At 41.4% G+C, this 25196-nt stretch overlaps 1 protein-coding gene across 4 annotated transcripts in view; it reads left to right on the plus strand.

Annotated features, from left to right (window-relative positions):
- Positions 1-5: 5 nt before the first annotated feature.
- LOC306811450 (protein spinster homolog 3-like) overlaps positions 6-25196 on the plus strand; it is a 41231-nt gene continuing 16040 nt past the window's right edge. The window contains exons 1-10 of one of the 4 annotated variants that reach the window (XM_079325158.1): positions 6-177; positions 8213-8313; positions 9364-9516; positions 14834-15156; positions 18229-18294; positions 18758-18894; positions 19425-19576; positions 20448-20514; positions 21352-21548; positions 23328-23480. In XM_079325158.1, coding sequence (XP_079181284.1) covers positions 14958-15156; positions 18229-18294; positions 18758-18894; positions 19425-19576; positions 20448-20514; positions 21352-21548; positions 23328-23480 — 971 coding nt within the window. In that variant the 5' untranslated portion in view covers positions 6-177; positions 8213-8313; positions 9364-9516; positions 14834-14957. Of the gene's footprint in view, positions 178-8212; positions 8314-9363; positions 9517-13810; positions 14110-14402; positions 15157-18228; positions 18295-18757; positions 18895-19424; positions 19577-20447; positions 20515-21351; positions 21549-23327; positions 23481-25196 lie in introns of those variants that run through there. The other 3 variants (XM_079325157.1, XM_079325160.1, XM_079325159.1) reach the window with 3 other exon arrangements.

Genomic DNA, 25196 nt, shown 5'->3' on the forward strand with positions numbered 1-25196 from the left:
GCGGGGAGTCGTGCTCGGCCGCCATGTTGGGAAGGTCCCTGCCTCCCCTTCCCGAGTCAAGCCTGAGTTAGCGAGGAGGAAAGGAGAGTGCTTCGTGAGGGGAATCTCCTCACGAAGGGCATTTAGGGACATAAAGCACAGCAAGTTCCACCTCAACTTGAGAAAAAACATATTTATGTGAATGTGGTTGAGCATTGGGACAGACTTTTCTAGGGCGGGCATGGGAGTCTCCCTCTCTGGAGAAATGCCAAACTCACCTAGACCTCCCTGAGCCACCTGCTCCAGGTGCCCCTGCCTTGGCAAGGGGTTAGACTGGGTGATCTCCAGAGAGCCCTTCCAACCCTCACAATTCTGGGATCTGCAAAGGCCCTCATGAGGAACACTATTAGCAATGAATGTTTCCTGTTGAGAGTGGTGATGCCCGGAGAAGCTGTGGCTGCCCTGGATCCCTGCAGTGTCCAAGGCCTAGAAGAGGAGTTTGGAGCAGACTGGCACAGAGGAGGCTCTGTGAGGTTCAGCAGCCCCTGAGGCACAGGTGCCCTCAGCTGCACAGGACTGTCAGATATAACAACAGTCTGTGCTCAGAGCCCTGCTGGCCCTCAGGCTGCTGCCACCTTCCAACCCACTAAGCACAGGAGCAGCTAGAAAGAGCAGCTAAACAGAAGAGGTTAAAAGAGTTACCAGCTGCCAGGTAAAAGTTGCTCCCACAGGATTGCTACAAAATGTACTTTTTTGTCTGTGTGTGTGATGGGGATGCTTTGGAGCACTGTGCTATGCACTGAGGATGTGCCCAGGGAAGAAAAATGAGGTAAAAGGCCTAAATCAGCCCTTAAGCTTATGAGGTGAAGGGGTTTTCCTGCATCAGTGTGTATCCCTGAAGGGCAACGTTGGCTCAGGTTTGGATCTCCAGCAAAAACCTTCAGGAAAAAGGCCTTTTGAAGGATGACTACAAGTCTGAGGACAGGCAATGCAGAGGGAAAGAGCTAAAAATTAAGATAGTTAACCCCAAGGAACTAGGTATATCGCCAGGAGAAGCCTGACAAAAGTACAAATTGTCTGTGGATTCACATGTTGACTGTGAAAAAATACAGTGTGAGAAATAGGTGTGTGGAATTCTAAAATAAAACATATGGGCTGCTCTGCTCCTCTAGATTTAAATATTTCATTAGATTCCCTAATTTTACATTTCAGTTCTCAAGTATATGCAGTTTTGACTAATTGGATGAAGCACTATTACCAGTGACAAAAAGCAGGAAATTCCCTGCTCTATTGCAGAAGGAAATTACTACAAAGAGATTTATCCTGTATAAGTTTGCCAAAATGTTCAAATCCTTTATAAAAAGGAATTTTAATTTTTTTTTCTACTACAAAGGCATTATATTGTGAACACCAAAACTGGTTTGCAACAAAAGGAAAGAGAATGAGCAATGGTAACGTCATTTCCTGTGCTCCAATTTGGAAGGCCCAGTATAGTCTGAGAGTTTCATTACTGTGCTGGTACAATTAATCAGAATACTATTCCCAGACATTCTTGCAGTTCTGATTAAATCTGTGTCCTTTTCAATGATTTAACTGGGATGACAGAAAATATCCCATAGTGTATGATGCCATTACTGAAATTCATCTCATAAGGGTGTCCTTAGCCAAAAAGAAAATCTTTGTGAAAGCCTTTCTCCTTAGTAGGTTGACTCTAATTCTTAAATGTATTTTGTATTTGTATTTTGTATTGCTTCAGTCAGGTTCATTCAATCTTAAAAAACAGTCTATCCATAGAAGGCTATCATGTGCAAGTACATTTTGTAAACTTATTATGTTAAGAGACAGTTACCCAGATTGGAATTCAGGCATGTTGATGAGAAGTGACACTATTGTGGATAGTATTTCTCTTTCAGGAATAAAAAGTGAGCTTTGTTCACAATGTCAGTTAAGCCAGCACTAAATTCACTTGCTCAACTTTCTGTACCTGATGTCAGTTCAGGCATGAGTACACTTTCTGACAGTTCTATTAATAGAGGACCTAACTACAGCACTGAAGACTGAAAGGGTATATGAAGCAACTCTATTTCTATTACATTCTGTTCATCAAAATCATTCTGTATTGTTCAGCATTAGGTCATTTGGTGGCAATTACCTGGCTTAAGAAAGGAAGTTTTCTGTGCTCTCCAATACTCTGTGTAAGATTTTCCTTGTAAGGAACATAGGAGACTGTAGGTTGGAAAAGAAAGGATTTGGTTTATGCTGGCACAAATAATCTAGATTCCTTTATTCTGGCAACAAATTCAACCCTAGTTTATAAAAGTAGTGTGTTTCATTATGGGAAACATTGGCAGTTTGAAGTGCTCTAATGCTGCTCTGTGGAATCAGCTTGTGTGCAGCTGCAGAATGTCCAACATGGCCACGGTGGTGAGGGCAGGTGTGGGACCCAGGCATAAACCAGTTTAGTGTTTCCTTGCAGCAGTAAAGACTGTGGAATCCCATCATGAAAATGGAGCTGCCATGCCACAGCAGAGGGGAACTCTGTTGGCTTGCATCTCATGTTGCCTGTCCTTAAACACACCAAGCTGCCTGAAAAGAGGGAGAAGCCTTTCCCTGCTAGATGAGCTGATCTTTTATTCTGTTAATATCTACTTGCTGTACTGCCTATGCACAAACACCTTGTCCTACTGTTTGTTGAGGCAACATGCACCAATTTGAGGAAAAGATCTCAAAATAGGTGAGATTGGTTTTTTAATTTGTTTTACTGACCCTGGCATGCAGCCTCTCTGCAGCCATCTTTCCCATCTCTGCATTGAGTGGAAGGGCAATGAGAATTTAGATTACTTTCTCTTTTCTGAGACCATTTCTGGTATAATGACTGTTCAGCTCTGACAGCCATTTGCTGTGGCCCTTACTGCATTAATCTTTCCCTTGGCAAGGGTATATTATCATAATAATTCATCTCATTATTAGAATAGGAAATCCTGGCACTTTTTCTGTCACCTTAAAAAGGATCAAAGCTTCACATTCAGCATCTTACTTTTCTTGAATATGATGTGTTTTGTTTGACTTTCTCCCCAGTTCCTCCTTCCCAACACAAATCACAGATTACACATAGAGTCTTCCAGTTGGATTCACACTGTTAACATTTTCTGCTCCCCTACTTCAGCTTCTTGGCAAACTCAGAAAACTGATGGTAAGATAGACACATCTCCCTGTAACATGTTCTACAAGGCTCCTCTAATTTTACAAGCTAGAGTCAGTGAACAGACATTTTAAATGGTAGCATTGTGAAGTATCAGTTTTTAGGCTTAAAAACAGTTCCTGTTTAGAGAAAAAGGGACCTTTTATATGTCCTTTATAACATTTGCAGGCTTGGGTTTCTTGCAGTTTTTATCTAGCAAACAGTAAAGGCTAAGTGTTTAAAAGCTTATGTTCCAGATCCAAGTTGTCACCAGGAAATATCAGTTTGCTGAGCAATTCTGTGTTCCTGTCTACCCCCTAGCATTTGGTTTTGCTGGGCTTTTATTGATACATAAGTAGTTTGCTCTAAGGAATCTCTTTTTTGAATAAGCCTTGACTGAGTTTACTTGTGAGTAGTAAAATCTAAGTTATTTCTTCATATATTGCATGTAGAGGTAGCAGTTGGCCATTACCATGGATATGCATCATAAAGAAAAATGCTCTGAAAACTCCTTGTGAAGAGAGAAATTGGGGAAAAGGAGATAGCAATTCATTGTATTTTTTGTTTGATTCATAGCTCCTTGCTGGTTTGAATAAGAGCATAACAAGGACTAAACACTGTTTTGTTCCCAATCTGGTGTGACCTATAAATAAAGTTGGGACTGAACTTGGGCTGAACACATCAGTCTGGCCTCAGGTATTTGTGCTGAGTTCAAGGCTACTCCTACAGAGCAGGTTCAAAAGTTTAACTGTTACTCAAATGTTGTTGGGCTCACGTTTCACTGGAAGTGGGTGTGTGTGTGAAGAAGTGTGATTTCCTGGAAAAATATGGACCAGTGACTCAGTAGCATGGCAAACAGAGAGAAGCCTGCTACAGGAATTGCTGCAGCTGCTCTAATGCATCTCTTCTGAACTTGCCTCCAATGCAGGGCATGATGAAAATATTTACATTTGTTGTAGCAGAGTTCAGCTTCTCCAGCTCAGATCAGGGTCCTGCTGGGTTGATGGTCTCCTGTAGAGGTAAGAATCTCCATTCTTCCCTACCAGTCTAAATAGTCTGGATGGACATCAGTCCATGGTGCTAAATTTTCTTGCCCAAGATACCAGAGCAAGTCCTGGAGCCAGAAATAGGAGCTAGTCCTGACTTATATTCTCTAATAAATGAAACCATGATGACCCTAATGTTCAAACCTCACCATGTGTCTGGCTGTCATTCCATAATAAACCCAGCAGTATTCCTCACTGACCATTGATAAAGGCTTTAGTTGTGGCATGAAGCATGGACAATGATTGCTTGAGCCAAGAAGAGCAGATGTAGATGTAGACTAAGTTCTTCACTGAAGGGTGACACCTAAACAAGTGTTTTGACCTCACTTTTGGGTAAGATTTCTGGTATGAATCAGGCTTCACAGGAACTGATGCCTGGAAAAACTGACCTGGAACACAGACTTGTGGTAAAACAGTCTCTGGAATTGGAGGAAATCCTTATGGATTCTTATGGTGGTGTTGATTCAGGCTTTTGGCAGAAAGGTGCTGTTTAAGACCTGGGTAAACCAGAATGACCTTGTTCCAAACTTTATTTGTATAAGCTTAAACTATTACTTAGTCTGATAGCATTCTCAGCTGGGAAACAGAGACATGCCTAGTCATTAGTGGTAGGAGAGGGTAAAATGACCCCTGAGAGGTGCTCACTTTACACAACACGGGCATAATTTCTTCAGAATTAGATTTCTTTCCTTATTAGTAGTAAAAAACAACATCAAAATAAATCTGCAAGCAAAAGCAGCATAAATTAATGATGAAAGACTGTCTTATATCCAACATAATTATGGGGAGGGTTAAACTAAAATGAAAGTTGCAATTTTCTAACTCATATTTCTAAAGAATTGAGTGGAAGAAATCTTTGCTCTGTAACCTGAAGGCCTGACCTAATTGACAATCAGTTTAATATACCTGATGGAAAGCAGTCATGAGATCCACTGCTGTGTCAGTGTTCAGTCCTTGGAACAAACACAAGGATGTGAAATATGAGGCAGGTCATAATTGATTTGCCTTTTCTGAAATGCTGGCATGTTACTGGAAGAAAATAAACATCAGAATTCTTTCTTGAAACAAGGACATATATTTGAGAATGGTTATTTGTATATAAATTTGATGCCAGGAGTTAAAATACTGTTTTCACTACTTTCTTTTACTATTGTTGGCTTAAACAAGAGAGTTAAATACTTGATTCACGATTTAAAATGGCAAGCTGGAAATACTAATTTACATAATTTATTTTATATTTATAATTTTTAATTACATTCTTAAACAGATTCCATGTGCTTGGCATGATGCTACTTTTTGACAGTCAGTAGAACTGGAGTCATTGATTTCAGATACGTGAACATACATTTTTCAAACTTCTGATTTTGTTCTGTAATCCATGAAGTACTATTTTTTTTATTAGATGCTGTGAGCTTTTAACTGATTCTTTCTGTTAAGTTACATTTTCTGGGATTTGGTTAAAATGCACAAAAGAATAATTGCAAATGAGAAATGAAAATTTGGTTTTAGCTCCCCCTGCTACCAAGATATTCATAGAACCAGATCTCATCCTCCCACAGGTTAGAGCTAAGCATCCCACACCCTCATTTTGCAAGAAGGAAAAGTCAAAAGGAAAAATCAAACTGGCTTCCTTCTCCAAATCCTTGTTTGCTTCCCATCTTTTAATGAACCAGGCATCAAAATGAACTTGTTGAATAAACTCAGATGAAGAAATTTCTTTCTGCACCTGCAGATGAAGCTCTGCTGTAAGGAGCTGGTTCAGCACTCCACATGCTATTTCCAGCCACTTACTCAGTAACACCCACCACTTTGGTGTTTTGACTTTCTCTGAAATTTCTGCAGCAAGCCTGAACTACTGGTATATTCTGTACTTTGTGATGCTGGATTTCATGGTGTGTGGGCTGCCCTTATTTCACATTTTATTTTAGATAGGGCTGTTTTTAAAAGAACAGACATTCTTGGTTTAAAATAAAGAATTATGCTTTAAAAGTTGTTTTTCCTTTTAACTGATAAATTCTTTACTTTTGCTTACATTTTATAACATATATCCCAAAAATTAATTTTGCAAAATGTGTCCCAGTTGATGACTCTTACCTCAAATTGTGGCTGGAAATTGCAGATTATGAGATATATAAAAGGCTTGGAAAGAAAGTTACTTTTTCTTGGAACAGCAAACTTGCAGTTCTTTAAGATATGCTGATATTTGTACCTGACACATTCTGGTGCCTTTGCAAGTACAAAATCAGTGCAGTGCACAAAAGGGAAGGAAATCTGTTTGCAGCCAGGGAGGGATTGGATAGAAATTTCCCAGAGATGAAAGGAGCAGTGAATACCAATGTCACCTGCACAAGGGCTCTGTGAGAGCACAAGCAGCACGACCTGCACTGCACAGCTCAAGTGCCAAATCCCTTAATGTGGATGCACTTAGAGATGTTATGTGAGGATTAGTCCCCTCCAGAAAGAAAAATAGGTTAAGAGAGTGTAAGTCCAGCCATCAGTGTGCTGTAGTGTTATCATATAATACAATATTTGCCTCTGCTGGAACATTATACAAGCACAATTGTTATATTATACACAGGAACTCTGGAGCTGAATTTCATTTCACCTGAAGGCCAAAGGCAAAGCTGGGCTTTGGAGCACCAAGCAGGTCTGTGTGGAAACAGGGGGGTGAAAAAAGGGATGAACAGCTCAGACTTGGGGAGTCTGGTGATTTCAGCATGTGGATGTGTAGGACTGCTTTGGTTTTCTGTCAGGACTAAGAACTTGTTGGAGGAGGAGAAAAGGGGGAGGGGAATGGAGGCAGTGAAAACACAGGTGGCTTCAGTTATATTTGGCTTTTTGAACAGATTAATCACTTGGTGGATTTACACTGTCCTTATTCTGTACTTTTAAGTCATTTCTTAAGGAAGAATTTTAATGAACTGTCAGAAGTTATTCTATTGACATTTTTTTTTTTTTTTTTTTTTTTTTTTTTTTTTTTTTGATACTTTGAAAAATTGAGTGGTTGCAGTTCTTCCATGACTGCCAGTTAAACTCCTGCAACCATTCTGGACTTTGAAACAAAGCCCCTTCTCAGCTTCATTTAACTTCTGGATTTACAATAATAAATGTCATAACACTTTTTTGCAAGCAAAAATACCAGCTGAAGTTGATACAAATGCTCTATTATGACCAGTATCCAAAAAGGTACTTTGAAGTATGGAAAAGAGACTCTGCTGCTTGCTGGCTCATAGGGATAAAGAGATAATAGTTCTTCCACTGGTGCTGAACTTGTCTTAATGAAAAGTAGCTTCTAAAATAATGAGAATAAAATTCTTTTATTAGAAACCTGTGATTCTGTGTTCTTATACTTTATTAAAAGTGTGTAAAGTGTGCAAATGCCAGCATGACTCCAGGAAAGAAAGAAAGGCCAGATTTTATTCATATACCTTATCATTTTATATGTGAGACATCCTGGGACCATCTTCAGAACAGGTAAAATTTCTGGTATAAAGAGTAAGTGGAAGAAGATTGTGGATGAAATTAATAGAAAGATATTTAATTTCTAGCTTTTTACTTTAATATTGCTAAGTAATTAATAAATGATTCATATATTAATTTTATTACTGTGGTTTTATATTGTGTGAAGAACATTGTATGCAAACCAGAGCTTTAAAAACCAAGTGCTGAAGCCTGAAAACATCTTGTACATTAGTTAACAAGAATCAGATGTTGAGTAGAGCTGTGCAAGTGTTTCAAAGTTTTAATGTTTATTTTTTTCTCTCTCCCTTTAAATTATTTGTGGTAGCATTTGCTGTAGGACTGCAGGCTTGAGGTCCCTTTGCTTTAGCAAAGGAATTAGTAGCAGAGCAAAGAGTTCTTGTCAGGTTACCAATATAACTGATAGACAATCCTTCCCACACTTCACCTTTTTTGCTTCATGTTCATGGATTTTTTAAAAACACTTTGCTTCACTAAAAGTAGGTGTTTGACTGGTAAAGATTTTTACAGACTTTTTTATCTCAAGTGGATTAAAATTAAACAGAAGATGCCCAGGAAAAGAGTGGCTCTGGCCACTTTCTCCATTTGTTCTCTTGTTGTTGGACTGGGAGCTGCCCTCTGCCTAAGGTGGTACCAATCAGTGATACTATAGATATGTTTTAATCCCAATTCCCTATCTAAATTGAATTATAACTTTAGGAACTTCCAAATATTTGCATAATAAATGTAATTAAAATCAGCATCCTGGGATTAGTGCTTAAAAATGACCAAGCTTTTCCTTTGTTGCTGGCAGAATTTGTTTCCCAGTGCTATCAGTTAGGCATGGCTATAGTGAATTCACAAACCTGCCTTTCCCAAAAGGGTAAATCCAGCCTCACTTTGCCTTACTGAAAGCACTGAGAGTGACAGTAAATCTCTTTGTGTAGGATTTATTTCTGTGAAATAAAGACATTCTCAATACTTGACTAGATTATTTTTATTTTAAATCAATGTTTATTCAAAATTTTAGTTAACCCTGACCTTAACATTCCCCATAGTGATGATAGTGTTGTGTCCACTACAGTTCTTCCCTTTCAGTCTGGAGGTAGTGAGGCTGAGAGAGAGAGGCCTCTTAGGGAAAGGGCCTCCATTTTTGTTCTGTCAATGCTTGTCCATTTGTCATTTCTCATAATAAATGGCACTTACCTGCTTTGCTGTTGTCTTAATGAAGAAGACTCTTGTGTATCACAGTGGTCAACTAATGGTTCTTCTGGGGATTAATGTTTCACTGTGGTAGAAAGGTCAAAACATAGGTTAAATAGACATTTAATTCCACAGTTTTCTTCCAGAATCCGAGCACATGTCACAACCCTTTCCTGCTATAATTGTGTCAGAAGCATCCACAATCCCAAAATGCAAGAAATTCACTTATCAGCTACACCAATAAAGATAAGCTTGAGCTAAAGAAATGGTAAAGGCCAAAGCAGATAAACTGGTTGGTGAAATAGTATCTTTGGTGTACAGTTACTATAATTCCTCACTTCCCTTGACCTCCTTGAGCTACTCTGTGCTTGACTAAGTCTCAGCTAGAAGAGGCAGCTCTGTTCCAGCCATGTGCAGCTTTTTCTTTTGTCTGATGTTAATGCAAAATGTTCTCATTTGCAAAGGAGGTTTTTGCTTTTCTTTTTGTTTTCCCAGAGAAGAAGAAGGAAGCTGTAATAAAATTGTATATTCATCTTTTGCTGCTCTGTGATTATGTGCTGGAACTGTAACTTCTTCTGCTGTACCTTTTGGGACAGGATTATATGGATACAACCAAGGAGAATGTCACCTGTGAGATAAGTTATCTAGGTAAGCATCCCAAGAAATTTCTTTTGTAAAGCTGCAGTTTGTTTCCTAATTTAAAAGATGAAGGAGAAGAGTCTGAAATAGCTTCCCTACCCAACCAAAAGCATGATCTGCATTCCAGGAAGTCAGAAGTTATATAAAGCTTATTTATCAGTGATAATGAAATAGGAGGTTTTATTCTTTAGTGTGTGTAAATTTTATTTGCTGCTTTAACAAGGCTAGAATATGTTCCATTGAAGCTACTCTGGGTTTTGTGCTATTACTCAGGCAACAAGAAAGAAAGCATTTTAGATGGAAACTCAGGGTGAGGAGGTAAAAAGGATGTGGTGACTAAAAATGTAGCATTTATTGAAACTCACAGAATGAGAATCTTCCTAGCAGATAGTTTCCAATTAAGTATATAGTGGATCAGATGGTCCAGCTGTTTTTTTTTTTTAAAGTTTTTGGTAGTAGTGGACTACTATAAAGATTGGTGGTCTGAATGGTTGAGGCTGTTGTTGCACGTTTGTTCCACAAGATTTATTCTCTGTTCCAAGGACAGAGACTCAGATGAAATAATGGCTCACACATGTAGTTCTGCCTGTAAAGGTGAAGAAAAACTGTTGGCAATTTAGTTTTGATTGTTCAGGTACTAAATTTCATGCTAAAATACTAAATATCTCCAACAGTTGCTACCTGAGTGTTAAACATGGCTAATGTAGCTGCAAGCACCACCCAGAGATAGAGCAGATTCAACAAAGTGCAGGTGCAGAATTTCTCAAACTTCCCTCTGAAGGAGAGTGCTTGGGCTCCCTCCCTCTCAGCTGTGTATTCCAAGGCAATAACAGCTTGGCAAATGTGCATCAGTCTGGAGGGCTGAAAGGCAAGAAAAATATACACGTTAGTAGATGAGTCATCTCTGGAGTTTTGTAACATAGACTTCTAGGAGAACAGGATCAAGTGTTCATTCTGTAATAAATCTATAACTGAAAATTATGCTACTTTTAGACATGGTGATATTTCTTGAGTTGCCTGCCCTCCTGTCAGGCTGGTCACTTGGTTTAAACTTGGCTGCTGCCCCTCCAGATGTGCAACCCAGGTGCTCCTGTCTCAGTCCAAGTCGGTCTTTATATTTAACACTGCAGGCTGGGTTCAAAACCAAAGTGAGCTATTGTGTAGCCTTGGTACAAGAGTGACAAACCTTGAACTCCCTCAGCCTCTTACCTGAATGACCTGAATGTCACTCTGCAGCTCTTTTGCAGTCACTACAATTGTCTTTGAATCTCCTTGGAGTGGAATATTTCAGGTGGGTCTGGACATGCATTTATTGAACTGTCTACCAGAATGATGTTAAATTTCATTTTTGTTCTTGTCAGACAATGAAATTATTAAGTTTTGCACCAATCCAGTGTCAACTATTTGAAGAATCTCATGATTTATGAATTTGCTTCCATCACAACAGGCCTAAAATACACCTCAAAATGCAGACCAGTCTTATATGATCTGCATTAAATACATGCTTGTTGGTTGGTATGCAACTATATTGCAGCAATTAAATATATACTTTGAAATACACACAAGTATGTATTTTCTTTTGGTTACTTTATGTTCTCTGTCTAGTAGTGCATGAGAGAGATAGTAGCTCATTTCTTTCTTCCTAAAATTAGTACTGTTTGATCTAGTAAACAAAGAATATGATTTTCATATGTAGTTTTTACCAGATTTTGTTGCTGTTTACTGTTTAGTGGCTTAATAAGCTTCTTTTTTTTTACATGTATGGAAATAGTTTGGAGTTAATCAGGATAACAAAATATTTTGAATTTATATCTTTCTGACATCTTAGTTCACTATTAATGCCCCTTCTGATGTAGCTTTCTGGGAAAGCTCTGGCAAACTTCCAGAGCTGTTCACAGATGTGGTAGCATCCACCATGAGAGGTTATTTGGATAAATAAATACATTCAAAGGCATTTTGTAGTAAATACTTGGAAATCCTTTCCGGGAAAGCCAGTAGCTCTCCCATCAGTTGTGTGTAAGCAGTCCTGTTGGGATTCAGACATGGCACATTTGCTGAGGATCAGCCAACCAGTTTAACTATCACCAAACATCTCTGTTCATCTGGGAGGTCTCAGTTGCCTCTGTCAGGTTCAGCCATGAAAACAACTTTCAGTACCACAGCCAGATTCCAAATGGTGTAAGGAAATATGCTGCTCTGTGCCTGGACTAGTGCCAACCATGAGAATAAAGAGGTTCTAACTTGCTGCTCTCATGAGAGGGTTTAACTGCATGGCACAGCTATGAGATCTCGTGCTCAAATGAACCACCAAGAGAACAGAGCTTCTGAAGGAGTATGACAGGGATAAAAAGCTGCTTTTTATATTGCATGGGCACCTGGCACCGACAGGGTAAGCTGTGGAGGCAAACACTACACTTTGTTCCAAGAAAGGGACTGCCTGACTGGCAGAACAAATAAGGAAAAAAATTAATTGGCTATAAAGAAGTGAGCTGTGATCTTGCCTAACAGAAGTTGACTTGTATTATATAGTGGCATTCTATATACCCACAATGCAAAAGTGGATTGTCACAAGCTTTTGGTAGAAGTTTTAGGTGCAGTGTGGTCTGGACAAACATGAAAATTGTAGTGGAGAACAGGACAAGCATGTTCAGGCAGGGTGGCTATCAGGGAATGATGGCTATAGGAGCTGACAGAGGAAGGCAAAGTCACAGGGGCCCTTTTAAAAACCACTGCAGATTTGTACCAGCACTGAAACCCAGAGTGGGTGGAAGGACGTGGCTTGTGACATGGAGATAAAGGAGAAGGGGGATGTGAAGGCAGAGGTGATGGCACCAGTGGCCAGGTAGTACAGCAACAAAAAGCAAGAAGTATTATCTGGAAACTTTAAGAAAGGGCAAAAAGGAAATCAGGGGAAGTGTTTAAAACTAGTGGTTTTGTGTTTGTGAGGATCATTTTGTTTAATCTGACTTTGTCTTTGGAAAATTAGAATTTGGAAATTCTGCTCTATAAAAGCAGAATGTGTTCTTGTCATAGCAGATATAGTTAGAGACCTACTTTGGGCCATTTCAAAACAAGAGGTCCAGCAGTAAATGTCAGTTGAGAGCAATATAGGATAGTCCGAAGATGCTTGGATCAAGAGACATTCACACTATCCAAAGTGAGAGTTAAACCCCAACGAGCTGCCCCGTGAGGCCTTCCTTACAAGGTCTGAGCTGTGCCTGGGCATCAGGCACAGAAAATCTTCCCGGGCAAGGATCCGGAGCTCGGGCGGGGATCCGGAGCTCGGGCGGGGATCCGGAGCCCGGGCAATGATCCGGAGCTCGGGCAATGATCCGGAGCCCGGGCGGGGATCCGGAGCTCGGACATGGATCCGGAGCTCGGGCATGGATCCGGAGCCCGGGCAATGATCCGGAGCCCGGGCGGGGATCCGGAGCTCGGGCGGGGATCCGGAGCTCGGACATGGATCCGGAGCTCGGACATGGATCCGGAGCTCGGGCATGGATCCGGAGCTCGGGCGGGGATCCGGAGCTCGGGCGGGGATCCGGAGCTCGGGCATGGATCCGGAGCCCGGGCAATGATCCGGAGCTCGGGCAATGATCCGGAGCCCGGGCGGGGATCCGGAGCTCGGGCGGGGATCCGGAGCTCGGACATGGATCCGGAGCTCGGGCGGGGATCCGGAGCCCGGGCAATGATCCGGAGCCCGGGCAATGATCCGGAGCCCGGGCGGGGATCCGGAGCTCGAGCGGGGATCCGGGGCTCGGGCAATGATCCGGAGCTCGGGCAATGATCCGGAGCTCGGGCGGGGATCCGGAGCCCGGGCAATGATCCGGAGCTCGGGAAAGGATCCGGAGCTCGGGCGGGGATCCGGAGTTCGGGCGGGGATCCGGAGCCCGGGCGGGGATCCGGAGCTCGGGCGGGGATCCGGAGCTCGGGCGGGGATCCGGAGCCCGGGCAATGATCCGGAGCCCGGGCAATGATCCGGAGCTCGGGCGGGGATCCGGAGCCCGGGCAATGATCCGGAGCCCGGGCAATGATCCGGAGCTCGGGCGGGGATCCGGAGCCCGGGCGGGGATCCGGAGCTCGGGCAGGGATCCGGAACTCGGGCGGGGATCCGGAGCCCGGGCAATGATCCGGAGCCCGGGCAATGATCCGGAGCCCGGGCAATGATCCGGAGCCCGGGCAATGATCCGGAGCTCGGAGCCGCGATGGGAGCGGGCGGGGCGGCGGCGCCACCCAGCGGCAGCACCGCGGCGCTGCCACCGCCCGATCCCACTCGTGCAAACTGGCGATGCAAATAATGTCGTGTAGTGGAAATAGGTGCTTCTGATTTCCCTTTGTTCACGGCGGAGCTTGGAGATAAAACTCTTAATTCCTACAGAATTGTGTTGGTTATTTATTGCTTCCAAGAGCTTCCAAGGAACTCTTGACTTCGTTGGTTTAGTTAGCATTAGGATAGTACAGATAAAATGCTGTTGCTCAGAGAACATTCTGTGGTCTATAGCAGAGAAAAAGGGAGATAGAAGAAAAAGAAGATAGAATTAAATACTCGTGTTGAGCACGTGGAAGCAAAGGAGTCAGCATTTTGCAAAAGGGCCGAGAATGGTAGGTGCTATTTTGTTTTTTAGTTAGTCTAAAGTGTGAAATACCCAGTTCTTAAAAAATGCCCAACCACAGATCTGTGTCTTCAGGCATGAGTCATAAACCATAAGCAGTCCTTATTCAAATTAGCTGCCTCACTCTTAAACTCTTGAAATTTGCTGGTAATTTTCACTTTAAATTTTCTTAACAGGGTGCAAAAAATAAATGAGCTTCTGAAGTTGGTAATCCACAAAGTCACTCAAAAGACATGTGACTGAATACTTCTAAAAATGTGAGTAGACAGAAGAAAGAAGACTGATAAAGGCGTCCAAATGTGCCAAAAGAGCAAGAATGCCTTTCTGTGCCCTCTCCTCCTCCCCTTTTGGACCTGTTTTTTGGGGAAGGAAGGGGAAGACACAGCCCTGTTTTAAAGGCTGATAGTGTTATTTCTTTTCTTTCATTCTCTTTCTCTCTCTCTGTCTTTCTTTCTCTCTTTCCCTTTTTTCTCTAGAAAGACTGGTTTTAGCTCTGGCAGCTCACTGACAACAAGTATTTTTGCATTTGTAGTTTCTATGAGATCACTGCAGAGTTGTTTTATTTCTTAGGTGCACAACAGATTACTTTGCTTTTGTTTACATTTACTTTTCCTTGTCTTCAAGGACATGGGCTTCAGCACTTTTGCAAAACACAGCACTGCAGCTTTTTTTCTTTGTAAGTTCTTCTGACCACAAAGAACATTTCATTTCAGTTCTTAGTGGCTGTGCTTCAGCCCCGGAAATGACCGTAGTGATTGAAGTTCCTCATAGCCCCAGCACATCAATTTTGTGTGAGGAAATGCTTCATCATCCCTGCTGAGTGTCTGCACTGGAAACATGCAAGAACATCAAGACACAGACTTGCTGCTCCAGCCACACCTTGAGGGACAGGATTATGGAGCTGCTGCAGCAGATGGGACACAATGTCCTTCAGTGTCTGTGTCAAGGAACAGTCCCACAAAGAGGGATTGCCTGGTAGTTGCCGTGCTGTGCTTTGGGAATTTTATAAATTTCATTGATTGGTTCATTGTGCCAGGTGAGAACCCATTTTCCTCTTCTAAAGAAAAAGAAACTTCTTAACAGCTCTACAAATGTTTCTAAACTCTACAAATGTTTCTAAAGTAAGGCTATGCTACATATCTTTTTTCTTTTCTTCATTTATTTACTTTAGCCTGTTGATCATACTTGTAATGAAACTTCCAATTATAAATCTGGAAAGACCTGGAAGTGATTTGTTAGGTATTACTATTTAGTTGAATGCTTATAAAAATAAATACTTATAAATCTAGGTCTCTTATAAACAGACTTTAGCATACAGAGCAACTGGTCCATTTTTGTGTCTGGATTCTGCAGAGATTTGACTAAGGAGCTTCTCTTCACTGTACACAGCAGTTTACAAGGCCTTCTTTGCATCTAGCAGATTCTATATGGCATTCCTTTATCTGAAGAATACTGATGCTATTCCCTCTATTACCAGTTCAAAAACTGTCATCTTTGTGATGACTTTGTTATCCATGTTAGTTTGCTTAGGGGAGGCTTAACTTCCTTGTGAGCTGCTGACAGTTGTGTGATTTCTGCAATGAAGAGTGGAACATGATTGTAGATAAAGAATAGAGACCCACTTCCTTAAGCCTTCCCCTACCCAAGTTATGACTTCTTGTCTAATAAGTAATATCCTTCCTCCAAAATATGATTTTAAACAATTTTTTTCCCCTAGGTGGAGACAATCAAGAGTTGCTTATAGTAAACTGGAGGGAAGCTATGGGTTTTTTTCCTCCCATATAAATTGTGGTCTCTGTAAATTCTTCTATTTAGTATTACTCCTAAGCATCTTCCATATTTCCAGGGATCTGATTTAGAAAATAGGGGAAACTTGTTGTGAGCTTGCTATATTTTACTTCTGAGTGGCCTGGGAAACAGAAATGTTTTAAAACCTTAAAAAAGCACAAAGGATGGGTTATTGAATTTGGAATTAATACCTAGTTACAGTGCAGAAAGTAATTATTTTGCTACTTAGACCATTCAGAAATGTAGGACATTCAGATAGTACCTTTAAAAATTAAGAGTGTAGTGGGTTTAAGAGTTTGAGCTGGTTTTTTGAGTACTTTTTAACAACACAAGAGGGAAGGAAGCAAGTGGGAGTGCATGTTGAATGACACTGCAAGGCTGTTAGTGAAAAATTGTGTATGCATTTTTGTTTTCAAGTAACTTTCCTTGGAGAAGGGCAGGGGACAGAAGAGGATGAAAATATCTTCAAGAAAGGACTTGGATGCTGGAGGGTATCCCCTTGGGAGGGTTAAGATCAAGAAGCCATTTGGCTCATTCCAGGCTTTTAACTACTCAGGGGCTCCTTAACCTGCTAAGAGCTTCAAATTTTCCCAACATGCTCTTGTGAGTGAGGTACCTTCAGGGCAGACAAGAATTCCAGAGCAGAGGTGGGGATAGTGCCCAGGCCTTTGAAACATCTCATTTAATTACACTATGTGACTAAACCACTTTTGACTTAGTTCTATGACTCCTGGGCCATGGGGGAGTCTGTAAGCTGCTGTTTATACCACAGCAATATACTGTTCACCTGCTAGAACTCAGTGCCACTGCAGAATTCTTGCAACAGTGCAATTGATTTTGGCTGTCCGAGTGCGTGTCCATGTTGATAGGTACCAGCTAACAGGAAAGGGAAGAAGGGGAGGTGTGAGTATCTGCTCAGAAGTAAACTGGCAGTGGTTGGTTACAAAGTTGTGGTTTCCGGACAGTTTTGCTCTCAGGCTTTGCCAGCGTTTGCCACAGAAAACAAGCTCTTCCCCTTACTTGTCTGCTGACTTCAGTGTGCTGGAACTAGTGACCATGCACACCTTTCCCCTTTCTTCTGTTCACCAAGCTGTTCAAATCAATGCTTTGTAATTTGACAGGAGCTGACAGGGTCAGTTATTTTAGTTATGTGGAGGGGATGACATTTTAATGGTGCTCAGTGTGAATGCTAGTTTGAGATGAAGTTGTGGTTCTGTTCAAGTCTTGTCAGCTGTGATTGGTTCTAAATGAGATCAAACCTGAATTCCTCTAATGCAGTATTTCTGTGAATTGGTCACCGGCTGCCAGAAAGGAAGGATACAATTGATTGTCTGGTTTTAATGATGCAAAATGTTTGAATTAAATCAGTTATTTAAACTTTTGAAACCATTAGGAAACACTTAAATGTAAAATATGTTCAAGAGTCATTGAGAAACAGCTGTAAACCTCTGGAGCTGCTGTTAGGCTGGACCTTGATCTACATTGACTTGAAGTCACACCAGTAAATAGTGAGTGAACTGATGCTGCAGCCATGGGGATTGTGAGAGAACACGGATTTGGCTTTAAATTAGCTGCTCCCACACTGCTTTTAAGTGGCTGGAGCAGTTCATGGCAAAACATGTAAAACAATGTGGGAGAATGCGTGTCTCTTGCTGACTGCACCCACTGCCTTCTGCTGCAGATGAGCTCCTGTGAGCACAGCAGGGAAATTACACAGAACTTGTTCTCTTAAGTGGTGGTGGTTTCATCCTCTTAATAATGTTATGACTTCATCTATTTTTACAAAGCTGAAGGGGCATGAGAAGTAAATGTCTTTTTTAATTGATATCTTTCAACATTGGAGTACAGGTATGCTTTTTCAAAGCAGTTTCTTCTATTTTTAATTGGTTTTCAGCAGTGTAAATTTGAAATACAAGACAGGAAAGGTAGAAAATCTGCAGCTCTGGCATAGGATGGAGAAGAAAATGGTCTTTTAGTCTTAACATCCACTCTTTTGTTCCACATCGTGCCCATTAAACTTTGAACTCTAAACTGTTTTTGTCCTTAGGTACTAATGGTGCAAAAGAAGCAGAACAGATGTGATTGAAACAGTGGGTAAACTGACTCTAATGAAATCCTTATAGCAAAAGATCATTACTTTTATCTATAGTGATAAGAATTTTTAATGTTCTGTGTGTCTTGTGCTTGTGGTAGAGTAATGGCTTACATCTGAACTAAAAACTAAATGTGCTGCAATCCTTGCAAGCCCTGTTGTTGAGTTGGCAGTTACCAGGACTGAGCAGGGTACTTTGCTGTCATTCAATGTCTGCCTCTGTTGCAGGGATCCTGTTGGATATACAGAAGTACTTTGGGCTTAGTGATGGGGAGACAGGTCTATTGCAAACAGGTAATAAAGTCTCCTCAGTTCAGATAATTCACTTTGCCTTGCCCCTCTGTGGTCTGCTCCTCAAACACAGTCCAGTTATTTACCTCTTGCAGTTCCTCCTTCTGTGTGGTATTGCTCACTTCCACTTGTGGGCAGGCTGACCAAATGCAAAACTGAAAGTCAGATTGGAGTTGGGTCCTTTAAAAATCCCACAGTATGTGAATCACAAAAAATGAAAGGTCTCTCAAGAAACAAAGAAGTTGAGTAATTCACATACATTTTATTGTTTTATAGATATTTTGAGTCTGCATTTGTCTTTTTCATAATATCAATCCCCCTCCTAGTCCTACAAAGTCAAGCCTGCCTTTAGCCCCTGCCCTAAAAATTACCTGAATTTATCTGGTTATTTTATCCGAGGGATGAGCAGTACATATGACAAAAATAATTAAAAGAATATTGTCTTTGTTCATTGTTGGATTTTCAGTCTTCACCTTGTGTTACATGCTGGCTGCCCCCATCTTTGGATACCTTGGAGATCGCTACAACAGGAAAATCATCCTTGGAGCTGGGATTTTCTTCTGGTCTGGTGTCACCTTAGGGAGCTCCTTCATCACTGAGTCGGTATGTTGCTTTTTTAGAGGGTGCTATGAAAATAACCTGCATACATCTTGCAGGGCCTGATAGAGTCCTTCTCTAATCACATTTGGAAAAGCATCAGTGACCACTCATTTTCCAAGCCTTTAAGCCTGGACTCCATGCAGGAATGCCTTGTAGGATGCTGGAGTCCAGCCTAGGTCATAGAGAGCCCACACATTATTGTTGTGATGGGTGGGATTTTATTTTTGTCCTGCATGTTTGTTGTTTATGACTTTACAGTGTGGCAGCTTGTTGGTTACATGTGCTCTATCCATGCTGTCCTGAAATTCCCTCTGGGTGTCACTGTATGAAGTCACTGCTGTACAGAAAGAGAAAGCTGAGCAATGAGATGTGAGGGGAGCAGGTGTGAGTGGAGGGAACACAGGCACAGGCAAAAGGCAGTTCAATTCTGATTTCCTCTGGTAGATTTCATCCACTAAAATGCCCCTCTTTAAGCTTTCTTTCTTGCATGGACCTTTTTTCTTTTTTTACTATAATATGTCTTTTCCCTGCAGCACTACAGGATATTTGTTCTTTCACGAGGACTGGTTGGCATTGGCTCTGCCAGTTACTCCACTATAGCACCTACCATCATTGCAGACCTGTTTGAGGAAGGAAAAAGGACCACAGTGTTATCTATCTTCTACATCTTCATTCCAGTGGGAAGGTTGGTTTTCTTGCAGTGGCCTTTTGAAATTCTGTCTGACCACACCTACAGTTCAATATAGCCTGAAGCCTAATCAGATTTATTTTGATGTATTCCTGCATTGGCTCTTGCAAAGGGATTTGTCACTTCCTTAGCAAGTTTGAATAGAGCTGATTAGGTGTATTTCTCTACTTACCTTGAAAAAATTTGCATTTTTCCCCTAACATTTTTAGGGAGAATCTAGACTCTAGAAACTCTGGCTTTGAGTAACATATTGAATCAATTCTAAAAGAAATATGTGCATGAGAGTATGTAATTTATTTCTGTGTTTTGGAAGGCAAATGCTTTTAGGTATTTGTTTATTTGACAGAGTTTTCAAGAACCCTCCATTAAATGTCTCCCAGGGAAGAAGTGGTACTCCCCTGTCCTCTTTTAGTTAAATTGACATTGTGTCTGAAGAAAAGGGCTTTTCAAATGGTTTAGAGGCATTCTCTGTATCAGAGCAGGCAGCCAAGGCTGGGTCCAGAAGGCAGAATAAAACTAAAGAAATTCCTGCAGGGCATAATTCCTGTGGCTAGCGCAGAAGGGAGTAGGTAATAAAATGTTTTATGGGCTCTTTGATCCAGGTTTGCAGCGTCATTCTACGGAATATGTATTCCAAGGGGGATCTGGGACATTACTGTCATCATCTCAAATCTCTGAGGAGGTTAGACTCTTTTTAGTACTGGCTGACAAGCAGACTGACACAGAGCATGAGGGTTATTTCTGTTTATCCCTTTTGGGAAACTATGACAGAACACTTCTGTGTGTTCTCCTTAGCTGGCAAGACATGTCATCTCAGCCATCCAAAATTCATTGGTGCTTACTGATGATTCCTTTCTGTTGTTTACAGTGGCTGTGGTTATATTCTGGCAGCTGGTGTGGCAGAAAGCACAGGTGACTGGCACTGGGCATTCAGGGTGAGTCACTAGCTTCTATTCACCATAATAGCAAAATCATCACTGGGGTTTGAATTCTTTATGTTCACTGTTAAAGGTGAGCAGTGGGAGGACTTTCTACCCCCTGACAGGTCAGGAACATGATGTTTAGTTCCTGCAGGATTTCTACCTAGCTCTGATAGGTGTAGGTGAGATTGTACAGCAGCCAGGGCAGGTGCTGAAGTTCCTCTTACCTGAGAGCACATTTGGAATGGTTGTTACTACACCAAGACCTCCTCAAACAGAAAAATTTGAAGGTAAAATGATCATTATACTGGTAGCATCAGTTTTCTGGAATGCTGTTGGGAACAACTGTTATTTGAGGGTTTCAAGAAAATAACCTGTTCTGGTCATGTCATCATGATGTCTCTCACTGAGACAACCAGTGCTTTGGATGCACTTTATCAGCACTTTATCATACCTTGTATACAAAATCAGCTGGCACATGCAGGTGAATGGACAGAATATTTACTGGAGTAACACTGATGTTGTTCAGGTAGCACTGGTGATTTCATCAGTGATTGTTGTATTTGTGGCTAGAATACTACAGTACAGTTTTCTTTCTTCACATGTTATTCTTCAAAATCAGAGGGAGGAGTGATCATGTATCTGTATGATGGGGAGGGAGGATCTATTATCTTTCTTTCAAAGTCACCAAAGTCCCTCTTTTTCTTTACAAATATGACCTAAACCAGCACACATCTATTTCTGAACACACCTGCAATTTTCTGATAGTGGTTCTAATGCAATTGGAATTGCTTTGGAGTTCTTGCTAGAAGAAAACGGAGATCTTTGATCTAACCAACCTTGTGTCTGCAGGTAACTCCTTGCATGGGAGGACTGGCACTGCTTCTCCTGATTCTGCTGGTCCCTCATAGGATCCCGAGAAGGACAGCAGCACACAGAGCACGGAGCATCTCCGGCACCATACGAAGAGGGATGCCAGATGAGAAGCCAGATGTGCACAGAACTGCCAACACTACTTGGTGTCAAGATGTGGGATCACTTGTCCAAAAGTAAGTGGTTTGAGCTACAAAGGTTCCCTCTATTGAGGAATCACCATTGAATCCTGCTTCACTCCTTTGAGCCATATGCTGTATACAAGAGGATGGAAACACCAGTAGTAAAAATCTTTCTTCCACTTTTTTACAGGTATGCTACAAAAGAGATAAAAAACCTTTTTCGCTTCTTCTATCCTCCCATTTTGAGGAGGGGAAGGGAGATGAAATTATGATGGCAGTTTTCTTCTATTTAAATCTAAATCTCTACTTCCTACTAAATTTTCCCTTCCCTACAGAAGCTAGATTGGTAAAAGTGCATCATTTTCTGGTGTAAATTTACTTGTAATTCTTAGCACCTGAGGAAGGTTGAAATAGCATGTCTCAGGCACTCTGTGTTATTTGGGTGCTGCTGGGCTGCGCTGTGGCTGGCAGATGCCATCTTGTTTTAACCACATTAAGGTGGGGCGCGGCGCAGGTTGCTCGCTGCTGTGAGCCCGCAGCCGGGCGCTGAGGCTGTGCCGGGGCAGATGCGGGGCTGGAGCAGCAGGAGCAGCAGGAGCAGCAGGAGCAGCAGGTGCCGCTGTGCAGCTGCGCCAGAGCCGGCTCCGCGCTGCCGCTGCCCGCAGGCTGCTTCCCGCCCAACGCTTCTCCTTTAAAAACCTGCCCGCCTCGGACCTTGCTTATCTTTGGAGTGCTCTTCCAGACGATCCAGCGGTTTCTGACTGCCCACTAAATCTGCATCCTCTATACATCCTGAACGGCAGGTACAGTTTTGTAGGATCACAATTTGTAGATCTACATCCTGAAGTGAATTAAAAAAAAAAAAAAAAAAATCCTGAATCAAAAATGAACCTTTCTGACATTTCAACATCTAGACTATCTGCAAAGTTGCTTTCCTGCAGAGATGTCCCAGTTATAAAACTATTTTAATTTTCTTTTCTTTTAACAATTGATTACCATTTTATTTTCTTTGGGCAATTGATTTCCAAAGCATAAAGATATACTGCCAAAAAACTATGTGGTTCCACTTTTAATCAAGTCCAAGAGCACTTTATCTTTAGAAAAGGCAGAATTAAGTTAATTTCTTAACAAATCCTCTAGTTTGGTAGTCACCTGATCATTTGCAGCAGTCTTAACATTTCATGCATCCCTATTGACCTCAAAGGGGACTTTCTCCTAAACTAGAATCTGGCAAAAACTTAATTTTCTGCTAGAATAGGGCAGGGAGGAGACAAGGTTTGGACAGTTTTCAAAAATGCTTCTGCTTTTGTCTGAAACTGCTGTGGAGATTCAGTCTATTTTTACTCACTCAGGTAGAGTTAAGGAGTACTTCAGCCACTGCAACTTCACAGTTCAGAAGACCCAGATGTTACTGTCATTTATACTGATTACAGCAACAACTTAAAGCCTGAGGCATTTAGACTTGCACATAGAACCCTTTCCTTTAGCTACTAAACCATTCAATTCTTGCTCACTTGCTATTGTTATACTTCTGCTATCAAAAAATTCACAGCAATTGTTTTGGCAGAAGTTGGCATGAAATCTGCAAGAGACCAGGATTTAACATTAAATCAGTAGGTCATACCCTTTGCTCTAATTAGTGCTTTATTGTTGAATTTCATAATAAAGCCTGATCAGAGTTCAGATATTCAAGGGAGTGGGTTTTGGTTACAAGATGTCTGAATGAATTGTTTTGATATTGCTTGAGATCCTGGGTGTTGCAGGTAGGTTTTCCCTTTTTCCACACACACCATTCTTTCTAATATCTCTCAGCTGTTTTCTTTTGACTTTCAGCTGTAGTTTTGTCTGTTCCTCGCTGGGTCTGACTGCCATGGCCTTTGTCACTGGAGCCCTGGGCGTGTGGATGCCACTGTTTCTGTACAGAGCTCAGGTTGTCCAGGGCATTGTCCCACCATGCCTCCAAGAATCCTGCAACTCATCTAACAGGTGAGCTGTGCCTGTGGGAGTACACCTGGAAACTGCACAATGCTCAATCACAGCTTGTTTGCAAAGGGAGGATGTGACTGAGCACTTCTTGTGAAGGCAATGGGCTGTGAATGTTAAATTGCTTCCAGGTATCTGAGACACTCCCCTTGTTTGTTTGTTTGTTTATAAGCACTCAGTTAACTGGAAATATGATGCCAACCCTGTGTAAGTAAAATGGGAAGAAGCAGTAATAGCAACACTTGAGGGGAAAAAGGAGCAGCTTTAGCAAGGAGTTTTTAGTTGACAAATGACTGTGCATTCCAAGCTACTTAAATACCCATTTAAGTATATTTAAATATTATGTTTTAGTAACTTGCCTATTATCTTCTTCTTATTCTGGTTTTATAATCCCTACCATGTTGGTGAGTTCATTGTGGCTCCCAGCTTGAGGAAAGCTTGATGATTTTGATGTAGTCTCATATCATCACATCAAACCAAGATCTTGTGAATAGCTGTCAGCAGAGCTCTGCTTACAGAGCATGTCCAGACCAATGAAGATTCATAAATAGTATAAAATATTGTATGAGAATTAGAATTTACACTAGTAGAACACTTTGAAGTAGTCATAACACACCTTTTTGGAGATCCCTTTTCCCCACCAAGGAAGAAAACTTTTTATTCACAGTGTGTTGTCCAGAAAACAAACATCTATACAGTGTTCCTCTTGAGTCTACACAGTGTCCCCCAGTAACAGTGATAACAGTAACAGTGACATGGAGACCTATCAGTGGTGTCCATGCAAGTATCCCTTTCTCTGGGAGGTATCCCCAGTCTTGTTCCAGTCTCTGCTTTTGTAATGAATTTCCAAGAGCTAAGTGCTTATTGCATGGCCTTTCCAGGTAAGGACAATTAAAGGGAAAAGCTGTAATCACACCTTGAATCCCTCTGCTAATGGGATTTTTCTGTTTTTCTGCAATGGAATAACTGAGTCTACTCAAAAGTGATTTCTGAGTTGTAGCAAAACCAGATGGATTGAAGAGTCATCCCAAAATCCTTCAATGGGAAATGAATTGTCCTTCCATGGATGCCACCAGTGGCACATTACTTATCAATGAACAGTACTGGGAAGGGAGTGAAACACAGCAGTCTGGCTTGGGGTAGGCAGATGAGGGAAGCTGAACAGTTAAAGATGTTTGGCTGTATCTCTTCACAGATGCAGTTTAAGTGCTTCCTTTGTTAAGTTGAAGGTGTTGGCCTCTAGTTTGTTTTCTAATCCACTTCTGAATTGTTATCCCACAGTAGTGTTGTTAGAGCAGACATTGTCTCCAGGGAAGTGAAAACAGAGCATCTGATAGTTTAACCTCATGTACTGCTTCTCATAGGATGCTTTTAATATAACCTTGGCATAAGCTCATGCCAGAAGTAGCATAAGGCTGTTTTTGGACTGTTATTCCAACGGGATGTAAAGAAGCAGAATATAAACTACTATGTCAGACCTGATGGTGCTGGAAGAACTGAGCTGCACTTTACCAGACCTGTCCAGGGATGCTTCAAAGATGTTTTCCTCTCTGGCTGTTCAGCAGTTTCAGACTTTGTTTAAGGATCAGGACTGTGTCACTTACATTCCTTGGAAACACAGACTCAAATGGCTCCACAACTGACTTAAGTCTCAGTCCTTTCAAGGTTGATAAATAGGCAGTGTGAAGTTTTTGTTCAGGTTTTTGTGCAAACACTTTT

Source organism: Erithacus rubecula (genome assembly GCF_903797595.1).
Source record: "Erithacus rubecula genome assembly, chromosome: 22".
Classification (NCBI taxonomy): Eukaryota; Metazoa; Chordata; class Aves; order Passeriformes; family Muscicapidae; genus Erithacus; species Erithacus rubecula.